The following is a 14,302-nucleotide window of genomic DNA, read 5'->3' on the forward strand; positions in this document are numbered from 1 at the left end:
ATTAAACCACAAAATCAGCTTGAATTCAGTGTCACCTAATGATACCAGATGCGTCTGTGTTTGACAGCAGGTGTCAAAATCAAACCACTTCACACAAGGCCCCTTTTTGTGAGATTATGAATTCCCATAATGTTTTTTTTTTCTTTCAGTAGCAGGACATATGGCTTTGCATACTTAACACATGCAAATGTAACTTACGTTCTATCTGGTTTACATTCACAAGAAACCACTGTGTTAATGAAACTCCTCATAAAACCAGTGTAAGATTGGCGTTTGATGAGACATGAAGCATTTATTTCAGTGTTGGGAGAAAGTGCTGCATTGTCTAACAAACCAGAAATGCTGGAACTTCACTGGAGGGCTGTGAGATGTGACAAGCTTTACAGCAAGGGGGGCAGACTAGCACAGAGTAACATTATCAGAAGTACAGTACACATCATACATTTATAAATAAGTTTATCTTATTTATAAATTCATAGTATGCAATATAGAAAACTAAAAAGCACACAGACATTCCTCAACAGGGTAATATACAGTTAAAAATGAATAAAAGTCATTTTGTTTCCTCTTGATTGTTAAGTCAGTACTACTAGAATAGCGTGTCAGATACCACCAAGTTGACACAAAATGAGATGTGACAGAACTTAATGTCACTATATTGTAAAATAAAAAAAAAAGCTTAGATATGGCATCTTTACAGGTTCATTCCATAACTGTATACCAACCTATTAAATCCCTCTGCATACATAAGCCATTATGGTTGAATAGCCCAACATATTAAGACAGAAGATGGTACATTGAACCAGATTAAACCCTTATTTTATCACCATATGAAGCATCTTCAATAAAACTGTTCATGCCTGGAGTTCATCCACCATGCAGCCGTCGCTAAGGTGATTCTGAGACTAAAATCACTTTATCTCACTGCAGAAGTAAACACAAGAGCGTGGACACCAACACAAAGAAGAAAACAGATACACCACTCTTTACGACTTAATTGCACTATCTCTCAGTCCACAGCAAGCTTACCACCTCCCGACAAGCAGATATACTCTAAACACCATTTTGAGATGCCTTTAAATATCTCAAGTGACTCCTTATTTGACCTAAAGAACAGGACCGTGATTGGCCGACTTTGCTTGGTCACAGCTCACTGTTTGGGGCTGGAGGGGTTGGATCTCTGTGCAGCATGGCAGGGGTCCAAGGATTCCTTGGTGGCACCACCATAGACATCTACATCATGGTCAGTCCAGGGGGCAATGTTGCCCAGTGCTGAGGAACTGCAGTCAGCAAGAGCGGCCACCTCTGCCGGCTTCAGTACACGGTCCCACAGGTTGAACTGAGATAGCTCCCCGACCAGGGCCTGGGAGGCATCGAAACGTCCACCCAGTGTGTCCTTAGATAGAAAAGTTGTTATAAACAAATGGTTGGATGTCAGAATGTTATCCTGATGACCAAAAGAGTCAACTACAATGACACTAGGGAATAGTGTTGCCAAGCAGGATACTTGGTTTTGTTTGCTCTATGTAATACACAGTACTGTGTATTATATAGTAAGTCCTGAGCCAATCCCACTTCTTTATACTTCACCTTCCTGGAGCCAGAATCTTTTTTAAAAATATTTTAAAGGAATCTTGAATAATAGCTCTCCAAGCTTTTGGGAGGTCTTTAAAAGATTTTATTTTAGCATTAGTTGCCTGTAACGTGGATGCATCATTTCTTTAGTTGGATATATGAACATGCCAAAGTTAAAACAGTTTAACAAAGTAAAAAGAGTATATTTGTACCAACAAAGTGATTTGCTAAATAGTATTAACCAAACATTTGTCATATTAGCTTGATCTGTCCTTTAAAACTGTAGAAAACTGTATAAGAGGAGGAAAAAAGAAGCAGCAAGCCTCAAAAGCTAGTTACAGCCGAAGAATGTGATTTGTTAATCGTGTTTTCAAGAAACAAGAATAATCCAGCAATGGCTTGACACAGGATATTTAAACCAACAGTTCATCCATTCATCTTTGCAAAACCCTTCATCAGAAATGGTCTGCATAAACGGATGACTGTTTAAGGAAGGAGAACATGCTGAAAAGGCTGAAGACTTAACAACACTAAAAAAACACTAGCAGAAGGCCTTGCCTTGAATCCTCCCTACAGCTCAGACTTCAACATTATTGAAACGGTGTGAGACCTTCTTGATTAGAAAACTGTACAAAAAGCAGCTAATGTCCAAAGAATAGCTTTGGATCTTTTTTATTCAAGAAGCCCAAGAAACTATTTCTATAAAATTACAAGAGAGCTTGTCTAATAAAGTTCAGGCAAATACTGTCAAGCTCGACATGATTGTACAATCTCTATTTTTGCTTTCTGTATTATGTTTTAATTTCTGTTTGCTCTAATGTGTTTCACCTATCTTCTGTATTTCTTAGCAATGGACATGAAAGTAAGGGGCAGTCCAATACATTTGAACAGTACTCTGTTTATTTAAACAATAAACCAAAAGGCCATTTTTAATTCTACTTTTAAAAATGCCTCAATACCATACTTACCTCTATGGATAGCAGTTTACACTCATGCTTTGTAAATTGTTGACTGACTACACCAGCATTAGTAAACCAGTTTACTACTGATTCCTCTTTCTGGGTTAAATCATAAATCATAATAGAAATTAAACTAGAGCTTAGCAGAGATGCCGAGTTTTGATTATTTCATATCAATAAGATTAAAAATGTTCATTCCCCTTCAGATCACCCGTATGAGGCAGGATGTCCAGGATTTCCTCCATAAAATGTAGTCAACACATCAAGCATCGTCAGTCATCCAGATTAATAAAGCGCTCACTCTTTCTCAAATCTATCCATTGAATCAAGTCTCGTTGCATCAGTGCATCATCTTGCCATATTGGAGTTACATCGTTTTGTTTTTATATCCTTCATACAAAGACGATGAGCTGGAGAGTGAATTTTAGGTTGTTACCACAGAAGGGATAACATCAGATTTCATAATGATTATGTAATACAGATGAGTCACTAATGAAGAAGCCTGACAGCCCAGTGTGAGATAAACACAATTAGGCCTCCGTCTGCTTGTGTGTGAACAGATAATTATTGTCTCTTAAAATAGTTTTCTTGATTTTCCTGATTTATCTGTTTAACCCCGGTCATCCATCCAGCTATAGTCGCTGTACTTCACAACAATTCATCCATTGATTTTTATTCAGTTTATATATTCAGTTTATATATCCCCTTTTCAACTTTTAATTGATATATCCACCCATCCATCCATCCATCCATCCATCTTACCTGTTCCTGTCCCAGTATAAGGACTCCCCCAGGTTTGATGGGATGCCATGCAGCCAGTCCCTCTCCTCTTCCCTTCATTTTTCCTCCCTGGTAGGCCTTCCACACCCCATCCCTCAAGGTCCAGCTAACACAGATGTGCTGCCACTCGTCCTGCGGTAAGGACAGAGGCAGCTGCGCCACCTAAAGATCAGAGGACACAGTGGCTGGGCTCAGACTTGCCTTTGAAAATGGATTTAAGTCCACAAGCTTGAATTATGACTGGGTATTAGACAAGAATGGACAGAAAATAGGAATAATACTTTATTTACATTTTTTTTTTTTCACTTTTTAGCTGTGTGTCCTACAACTGCATGGAAATGTGTTTTTGCCCTGAACTCAATTCCATTTGTCTACAGAATGCCTTTATTTTTTATTTTTTTTATTTTTTTCATTTCTGCCATAAATCATTGTCATAAATAAGTGTTTTGCTTCTGGTTTTTTTTTTTGCTTGTGCTTTTTAATGTCTTTGTTTATGCATTCATTCATCATTCATTGCAGGGGGCTGGAGCCAATCCCAGCAATTATCAGGCAAGATACACCCTGGAAAGGTTGCCAGTCCAAAGCAGGGCCAACACAGAGACACAAACAAGCACTCACACTCACATGCACTTGTTCGACCCCTCTTAAAAAGAAATTTGAGTGCCCAGTTAACCTAACATGCACCTCTTTGGATGGTAAAAAATGTAGTATGTACCTTTTCTATTGGATATGAATTTCATCAATGTCATGAATTCTTTGGCAAAATATTTTAGTCAAATGAGTGTATGAAATATTCATAATCCTGGAAAAACACTTGAAAATTAAGTTTTAAACACAGTCTTTAAAATCTGCTCTAAAATTACCCCAAAACAAGTCATTTGTTGTCCTGTGCTCTGGGACAAAAAAAAAAAAAAAAAAACTGCTAAAACTGGTAGGTGAAAAAAAACGTTATATACCTTATCGTTGATGAGCAGCTCTACAGGATTGTGGACACCCTGCAGCAGCACCAGCTCATTAGGCTGCCCTGGCACAGAGTAAGAGAAAGGGGTCCCGATGCCACCTTCTTTGGCCTTGAGCCAGACACATGCAGTGAAGGCATACATCTCAGTTATCTCTTTCCTCACAAGCCCGTACATGTAGTTGGTTCGCATGGGGAAGGAGAGGACAAAACCATCAGGGAACGGCGGCTCTGTTAACGCTTTGGAGACAGAGATCAAGGAAACACAGAGAAGCAGTCAGACGGTGGTGGGGAGATATACTGTAAGATGGAAAGAAGGACATTAACGTTAACTGACAATTCATACAAGGACTAGTGCTTCTCTTCTCATTTGTCTCTGCCAGACTGTTGAAACGCAAGTGTCTGGCAGGAGCGCAAAATGCTACAGTTAATGATCAGCCATCTAACTCGAGGCCAGAGTTGCTCTAACAGCAGAGTGTCGGGAGAATGACAAGCTGTCAAAAAAAAGGGGGTTTTCCTTTTATATGAACTTCCCTTTTAGCTCCTGTCTAGTCCTCAATATGTCTCCTTCAACATGCTTCAGTTTCCAGTGAATTTCATCAGATTACTTTGATTCACCTTGGACAAAATATATCACAAGCACCTGTCAGTTCAGACCCTTCAAAAGCTTCTCCAAAACACACCCATGCCTGTGATAACAGCATTCAGTTTGTTTCATAGCGATGTGATGAATTTATGCCTTGAAGAGAAAGTTCCAGATGATTCCAGAAAATTGAATTTCTAATTATTTTTAGCCGTATCGGGTTTTTTTTTCTTCACCCCCCCCCCATCTGTTCCTATCTGGCATTTATTGACATCCAACACTCATTAATATTACTTCATTCTACTGTGCCTGCGCTACAATGACCCAGTTCACCTTCAGTGCTTGTAAAACTTTCATTTCAGACTTTTCTTGCTTGATGATGCATTCATAAAGCATAAAGCATCCTTTTACTCTTCCCTGCTTTGTCCTCCCACACTCACTTTGTTCCAGCTCAGTGATACGGTGGGTAACGGTGTCAATGCCCTGGTTGATCTTCTCATGCTGGCCCTGTGTCTCCTTCCTCATGGCTTGCCGCTCCTTCTCCAGCATCTTTATCTTCCTCTCTAGCTCCCCCTCCAGGTCCTCCACCCTCCAGGTGCTCTTTCCTCGCCCAGCAGAACCTTTAGAGGAAGGTTTAGTACCAGGGGAGGCCGGAGATACAGGACGACGGCCCCCTGTGGCAGCCCCCCCTGGAGAAGAGGAAGCACTGCTGGAGGGGGCAGCTGGAGCCTTGCCAGAGTTACCAGTCGGGCTGCTGCTGCTGCCGCTGTTGCTGCTGCTGCTCCCAGTGCCCACAGATGTGTCAGTTAGATTCAAGGCAGCCGGCCCGATCTCCGCCTGGAGAGCAGAAGCAAGAAAAATAAGTGTGTAGCAGTGTTGACACAAAAGCGGTTAAACTCTCACTCAGAGGAATAAAGAAAAAAAAACATGTCAGAGTTAAACAGAAAGGCTTATATAACAACAAAGACGGAGCTTCTGGTTCCTTAGAAGAGATTTTTCTTTTGTAGAAAAAACTTCAGGAGCAGGAAGATTTTTTTTAATCCAGTTTGAAATGAAAGGGTTCAACAGTTTTTATTCTTCTTTTTTTTTTTTTTACAGAACAGTACAGAAAGCTGCCATGAAATGAGATTCTCCATATTTCATAGTTTTTACTGCTAATACATGAGAACATAAACTGATGAGAAGAGCTGCTGAAGTTATATCTTTTTCTTATAACACATCCAAATGTCATCATTAGCCAGTAATTACTGATCTCATCCTCCTAAGTAAACCTACTCAACTGCAAACTTTTCATCTTCTTTTGCATGTTCAACATATTCATTTCCTTTTCCAGAAACCAACCAGTGAATTAATTTTTCCCCCCAATCTTTTCCTCTAGGTTATTTGGTTAAAATGAGATGTAAAAGCACTATATGCCACTGGTCACTCAGAGGAAATCATAACTGATTCATGTACCAACGTCTTTGCTGCAGCAGAGCTGAACTCTTGCGCAGAGCAGTGCACATATAGATTGCACAACATTGGGCGTGGATTGCAAATTCAAGAGCAGAGTTTATAAAACATTTTTGCCCACCATCATCCCACCTGGAAGAGCACTTTAGCCCTCAATTATCTCAAACACATTTTAATCTGAGCAGGCTGTAGGCTTCTATGCTGTGTTAATAGCCATACAGTCACACAGAAAAGGACACGGAGAAGATTTTCTGGTCTAAAGGAACAGTGCGACAGAATTAAGATAGAATTTGTTTGTATAGCCATTTTAAACACCATTATTAGTCCACTTGTAAAAAGTATTTTCAGACAAATGTATGTGAAAAGAATAGCAATTCTGTTTAGTGGAATCAGAAACAGTCTCTGTACTGACTCATTCATTCATTCATTTTCCTAGCCTCTTAATCCAATTCAGGAAGCTGGAGCCTATCCCAGCAGTCTTGGGGCGAAAGACAGGGTACACCCTGGACAGCTCGCCAGTCCATCACAGGGCCATTATCATGTCATATACTCATACTCATTATTACTATGTGTTTTTTTTGTTTTTTTTTCTTCAAGCAGTGTGTATTAGTAACAGAATTCAAATGTTATAGAAGGACTAATAATGTAAGAAGTCACATTGAAGTATTTAGTTTCAGGAGATCACTGTACTCTCAAAAAAAATTACGAGGCGCAATATATAACATGAAATAAACTCCTTAATTTTTTATGTCAAAATGTACATCTCTGTTACAACAGTGTTCTGCACCGTCTTCTTCAGAACGCATTGCTAAAGTTTCCAAGATTAGCAATTATGAATGACTTATTTTATAAAAGAGAGTTTCTTTTGCCATTTAGGAAGGTGATGGGATGGAAAATGTAGCTGGTAACTATTTGAGAAAAGTCAGGACTATTTAGGAGTGAAACAAAATGTAATAATTAAAGCAATGAGCAGAATGCATTTCTGGCATTTCTTCTTATTTGTAATTGGTTTTACTGTGATCTGTTGAGTTGATGAGAAAGTAGCCAAACAGAGGAGGTATTAGTATGCGAATCATAAGGTGAAAGTAAAGGTGCTGGTGAAGCAGCAGCAAACAGAGGTGGAGCTGTTAGTATGGATGACACAGCTGCGAGGGCGATATATAATAACAAGAGAGCTGCAGAGACAGGATTGGATATGGACATCACGGACATAAATTCACTCTGATGGAGACAACGCTGTAACGGACTGAGCATGAAAGGTAGTGGGCAGTGATGCAGCAGCATTCTGTGTGTGTGTGTGTGTGTGCGTATAAAACTCTGCATGTGTCTCAATCTAAGCAAATGCCTTCCTGCACCCTTTCTCCCTCCACTATCCCTTTTTCCTGTCCAGCCAGCTTCATGTTTTATGCATGTCTTTATCCTGCTGCTGGGTGCTGAGGTAGAGGCGGCTGACATAATAAGGGGTGGGGTGCAGTGGGTGTGAGGACCAGGAGGTGGGAAGATTTCCCCTGAGTCCATGGGCATGTGCTTAAGACATGAAAGACTAACGTTCCATGAGTCGCTTCTCAGAGAGGTGAGTTGAAGATAAAAGAAGCAGTGAGGACTATAGATGGGGTGGGAGGGAGAGTGCACAACAGAATATGACAAATAGTCCACAAGCCTTTAAACTATCACACTGTCATTACGTCTGCAAGCAGCAGAATCGTTGCACATCTGATCTGAATCTTTTAATTTCACTAGGACGTTCTGAGAGGATTACTTGTTCACTTTAACCAGAGGCTTTATATAGGCTGCTGCAATCCACAACCTAATATTGGGACATCTGTCATGGGCAGGCATGGGTGTTATCTGGATTGTATGGGGAGTTGGGTTCACTGGATGGTACAAAATTTTCCTGTCAAACAAAACTCTCTCTCTCCTTAATAAGTAAGACCCACCTCAAGTTTTTCAATGCGGTCCTTCAGATCCATGATTGCCCTGGCCAGCTCCTCTACAGCCCGCGCCGTCTGCAGCTGCGCCGCGGTGGAGGAGCTCACCTCGTCTCCGGCCATGACGCGGCGGTTGCCGCTCCACACCCCGATGCTCCTCGCTGGTGCTCCTCTCTCGTCCTCTAAGCCACTTTCACATTCACTAAGCTTCCCCGTCAACTCTCGGATGGTCCTCTGGTCCATAAGGATCTGGTCGTTCTGTTGCAACACCATCTGCTGGAGTTCCTCCGCGGTCGTCCGGAGATCTTCATCTCCGGTTCCGTACATCGGCTCGTCCGCCTGCTGCTCGTCCCGCTTCTGTCTCACATCTTTGGTTTTACATTCTCCGACCGGAACAGGAGTGCAGATCAGTCGGCTGAAGCTGAACTGTTTTGCTGAACCGCCACCTGTCTCCTCCCCGAGGTTGAGCTCGTTCAGGGTGGGAACCTCCAGGCCGAGGCCGCCGAGTTCGTTCCCGTGATCGTAGGAGCCCGCGCCGTGGAGAGCACCTAGTGGCCCGGCGTGGGCCACCGATCCGGGCTCCAGAGGTTGGAGCAGCGCCTCCGATGTCAGGGTACTGTTGTCGCTGGGAGGTTCGCCGCGTTTGCGGGGATAAACACTCGCGATGATGCAGATGACCGCTCCGAGGAAGGCCAGAGTGCCTGCTCCAACTAGAACCACCACGAACTTCATAACGACTTAGGGCTGGATGAAAGCCGAAACAATACAACTGAGATTTAAAAAAACAAAACAAACAAACAAAAAACCCAGACGTTAACTAGTAAAAGACTAAGCTACTAAGTACACAAAAAATGCGATATGGTCTTGTTAGCTAACTTAACTGATAAAATGAAAATGGCACTTACGTACAGCAGGTTCACGACTGCTTGCCTATAGCGCTGCTGACGTCTTCTTGCCACCGTTTCAGAGTAATATTGATGGCACCGCGCTGTCTGTACAAGAGATGCTCCCTCTCCGTCTCCTTGTTGCTAAGCTGCTCTCCTCCGTACGTTACCATGGGGACCTGCTAGAGGAGGAGCGCGAGTGTGGGCATGCGTTCCTTAGAGCAGAGGTGATAGAAGCTGCGCGAGCAAACAAGGCTGTGATGGATCGATGTGAATTCTGTGTGTGTGTGTGTGTGTGTGTGTGTGTGTGTGTGTGTGTGTGTGTAGTCTATAAGTGTGTGTATAAGACAGGACAAGCAAAAGAAATAAAAACATATTTAATAAAAAGTACAAATTAAATATGGCTGTAATGTATGGCTGCATGCACTAAATGTTAGCAAATTAAAACCAGAGTTGGAAGCTTCTATTTTAGCCATGCTAAAATGTTTTGAGCTGAAGCATTATTTTTTCCATTGGCACAAAAAAACTTAATAAATTGAAGATAAAGCCTGTGACCACATTCTTACTTAAAGAATGTCTACTGCCTCCACATGAGCACACTGAAACACTTGCCAGTTTGTAATTCAGATGACATTCACATGTCATTCCAGGATCACATGTCTCCTGTTTGGCATGCACACACATGCATGGACTGTGCAATCAAATGTAGAATCTGGCTGAAAAATAGGTCATACCAACTATTTATAATGAGCACATGGGAAAAGAAGAGATATTGCAGGATAGAAGAGAGGAAAAGAAAAGCACAAAAGAGCTGATGAGCTGATCAAGAAGAAGGGAGATAAAGCCACACATACAAGTCAGGACTGATGAGAGATCCAGCATGAATATGTCTTTCCTTAGATGACAAACAGTCCAGGGGAAAAAAGGAACTTATCATCATTTTTCATGCAAGTTAAATGAAAACAGGATATGCTATTGATTGGTGGTTCAGTGTGAAATGACCTGGGTAGGATTCTGTGCATCAACCAGACACTAAGATTATAATCTAGGTATTCCAGGAGTTGCCCATCAGACATAAGAGATTTGTTTGTTTCTTTAACTTCCACATTTACCCATGATGAATCTGAAAAAGTCTAGAGAACAGTCATGTAGCAATAAATTCCAAAATAATTTGAAATGCATTGTGAGAATGTGCTAAAATTTAACAGGTTATGCTTTGCCTGCCATACTAATCTAACATCATGTCATGTTATTTTTCACAATTTAACATTAACAGAATAACATTTGACATATATTGCTCTTTGCAATGCAATTCTACATTCAATCAAAGCTTATTTAAGAGAAAGCATAAAAATTGCAATAAGCATTGGAAAAAAATGCACCACTCTTTGTATTCTGGAAAGATTTTATACACAAACCCTTGATATGTTTAATTATAATGTGGTGGTGGCAAGTGAACAGTCAGGGGTTCAATAAAGTGTTGATTCATTCCCAGTTCTCCAAGATTGTACAACATTTCAAGATTATTCATACACAGTAGGTCTACCAGTCAAAAGTTTGGACACAATTTCCCATTGAATCTAATAGGGGACCCATGTTTTTAATTTTTCCAAACTTTTAACTGTCAGTGCATATCTCTTACAATAGTTTTTTTTTTTGTTTTTTTTATCTTGACTGTGTGTTCTGTATTCATCCTGAGATTATCGTTGCTAAACTCAGCTGAAAATGAATGAAACTAAAAGATGTCCCACGTGTCGACTAAAGGATTTTTCACTATACTTTTCAGGATGAAATGTCATCATGTTCACATTAAACTTAACTTAAATGTTTAACTTAATGTTAACTGAAAGTTCTGTCTGTTAAAAATCAAGTTTAAATCAATCTTGGTGTTGGAGCTATGCGACTGTTTTACATGCTGTGAGGACTAAAGAAATAATCATTTATCTCTGTAATATATTTGAAGAACATTTTGCAGTGAAGCTGTTTATTAAAAAACTGGGAAAAAAATTCTTTCTTTTTGTTGTGTTAACTTTGACCTCGTGTGTCTTGCAAGTATTGCTATTCTTCTGTTCAGTCAATGAAGACATGAAATTTGAAAATGTTACAAAGAACATTCGTGTCATTGTAGCTGTTTACAGTACATGGAGCAGATATAATTTATTCCCCAAACAAAACCAGATCATTCATGAAAACACCGGGCGGAAATATTTTGATTGGTCCAAAATGAAGATTACATGATATAATATCCACCAGTGAGAAACTCAAATTCCAGTTTAATAATGCTTCAGTGCAGTGTTCAGTAACCCAGATTGTAAATTAATCTCCATACGTGACAGAGCTTGCATGCACAAATACACGTCCCAGCACACACCTTACTATCTTTGTGGGGATGAACCATAATGCCTGTGCAAGCGTATTGCTTTTAACAATCACAAGGGTGGCAAGAATATCTTAATTATAAGTCAGACCGACGAAGTGTAAACTTTAAGAGAATGATTTAAACTAGTGAGGCACAACATTTTCCCCACAAAGCTGTAAAAGCCACCAAGTTAGTAGAAAAAAATCAGTCAGATCCCACAAATGTTTCTGAACTAGCCCACACATTGATGTGGGGCATTCCTACCAAAATATGATGACTATTTTCGTTCCATCTGGGTCACAAGCTGTGTGACATCCTAACAGATAATACATACATCAGGAAGAAACAGTGACATGACTCTACATATTTACCATTTCCAAACCAGCTGTCCTCACAGTAAAATACATAAATAAAGCTCTGCCTGTGGAAAATAAGACTGTTTGAGCGATTCATCTCAACATCAAAGGACAGAGATGAATCCCAAAGTGTAATGACCTCAATGTCCCTTCAAACCTCTCAATCCTTCTGAAAACACAGTGGATGAGACTGCTCTCCTGAACGTTTACAGGCCAACAGCGCTTTCGTGTGGCAAATTTAGGTATTACGCTTGAGTTCAATAATCCACAAACATAATCCAGGTCATTTAGGCACTATTGACTAAAATAATGGTAGTTATTTTTCATCGTGGTAATTTCGTGTGGACTGATGAGAGGATTCAGGGCATAAGATTAAAGTTAAAAATATATTTTGCGAAGGGACTGATCTACATACATTTTATATCTTGTAAAATATGACACGTGTATTTTGCAACTGTAGGACTGTAAGACTTTACACATCCTACACCTTACAATTATACTCTCCAAGACTCACTTCTGCACACCAACTCACCATTCAAACGATTGAGAAAGCAAATGAGACAGATGAAGCTTTTAAAACATGTTTAATTAAAAGCCATATACAAGAAACACGGAAAACAACAGATAACATGACACCGAATACACAGTATGTACAGCAAGGGTTTGCAAAAACATGCTTCAGAAGTTCAGATACATTACAATGTCAGCAATATCCTCCACCTCCTTGTCACTACCATCATTACAACGCACACAATTCATATTAGCATAAAACCAGACCAAACTGCAGTCTTGACACACATGTAAAACAAAAAGGTTTTTTTTTCTGACCAAACCCATATTGAATTATTCAAAAAAAAAAAAATGCATTCAAATAAAACAGCCTCACATTGACAAAATTATGCATATTTCAAAAAGTATTTCAATACAGTACAAACAGGGAAATAAATGCTGAAAAAGAAGCATTTAAAATTGACTCTTATCCATACATTTAAACAAGGTTCCTTCATTTAATCCAAACAGTGCCAATAAAATGCAGCACTTGCAAATTACAACACATACACGTAGAACATTTTAAAAAAGGAAAGAAAATGCGTAAAAATAATTAAGAGCCCTATTTGCATGAAAGACAGGCCACTAAGTTGAGTTGTGCTACCCCATGTAAGAGAGAGAAAAGAAGAAAGCATTGTTTAGCAGCTTAATATCTTACACATCTACCAACTGCTAGTGTCACTTACCACCACCTAAGGACATTACAGACACTGTACATGAAAAAAATCTATCCCAAATGACAGTATATCCATTTGGAGAAGAAAATCTTCTATCAGCTCAGGTTTAACTAAATCAAGTTAGCATCAAGTACTGCCATTCTTCTTAAACAAAATATCTTCATTTTTAATGAGCTTTGGAAACTCACGTTTTGTCTTCATATAATGGATGAATCACGTTGGAATAAATCCTTCCCTGGTTAATCTATCAAAGAGTATTGAAAAAGTATACAGAATAACTAGAAGCATCCGGTACAGGACAGAAGAGGAGGCAATGTCATCCTCAGACAAGAGAAACTGTAGACTTTCAATGATGCATTTCTTCAAGTCACAATTAATGAAGTATCTTTCTTTGTTGTTTTGTTTGATAAAAGCCAAGCTAGAAGCGGGTAGCACAGAGCAGCTATAAGGCAACACATGTGGAAGAATTACATCATGGTACAGAGAAAGAGTCAGGATCTGGGAAGGGCTGGAAAGGGCTGGCGGTGCCAGAAAAAATGTATAGAGTGCCGTAATGATGTCAAGTGTATTTAATATGCTTGAAGATTGAAAGAAAAAAGCAAATTAGAAACAAAAAGAAAAAAGACAACAACTTGGACTGAGCTGGAAACAACCTGTGCACAATGTACTCAGAAAAGATCATTATCAAGAACACAAAGCCGCTGGATCAAATCCTTGGAAATGAACCTTCATTCTAAGCTGACCAACACAATCGGATTAATGACTCTTTTGTGTAAAGGCAACTATTGTGTTGACATCCTCTCCAGTCAGAAAACAGGTCATAGATAGTATTTTCCCATTGCTTAAAGGGTATAAGCAGCAAGGCAGGAAAACGAACGGAATTTAAGAATTTGATGGTTGACTGAACTTGCAGAAAAACCAGAGAATAAGGAATACACTTTTTCAGGACGATTTCCGAGCTGAACCCAGGAATGCGTTAAGTGTTTTCACACTGGCATGTGAAGGTGTCATTGGCTTTAATTCCCCATCAATCTTACACATGTGCCAAATAATGAACTTAAATTAGGGCTGGGAAATGAATCCAAACTTAACATAAACCAACATTCAGAAGTAATAATCTTGCATATGTCAATGACTATAATTGTTTGGAAACTTAAATTAGTCAATATAGTGGGTCCAATAGAGTCAGTCCATTATTTATATATATATATATATATATATATATATATATATATATATATA

At 39.6% G+C, this 14,302-nt stretch overlaps 1 protein-coding gene across 1 annotated transcript; it reads right to left on the reverse strand.

Annotated features, from left to right (window-relative positions):
- Positions 1–1,150: 1,150 nt before the first annotated feature.
- nptxrb (neuronal pentraxin receptor b) lies at positions 1,151–8,967 on the reverse strand (the record flags this gene model as incomplete). The annotated part of the gene is made up of 5 exons (XM_079261933.1): positions 1,151–1,396; positions 3,297–3,476; positions 4,271–4,512; positions 5,296–5,692; positions 8,245–8,967. 5 exons carry the CDS (start codon positions 8,965–8,967, stop codon positions 1,151–1,153), a joined length of 1,788 nt encoding a protein of 595 aa, XP_079118059.1.
- Between the last annotated feature and the right edge of the window lie 5,335 nt (positions 8,968–14,302).

The sequence above is a fragment of the Telmatherina bonti genome (assembly GCF_933228915.1).
Source record: "Telmatherina bonti genome assembly, chromosome: 3".
Lineage (NCBI taxonomy): Eukaryota > Metazoa > Chordata > Actinopteri > Atheriniformes > Telmatherinidae > Telmatherina > Telmatherina bonti.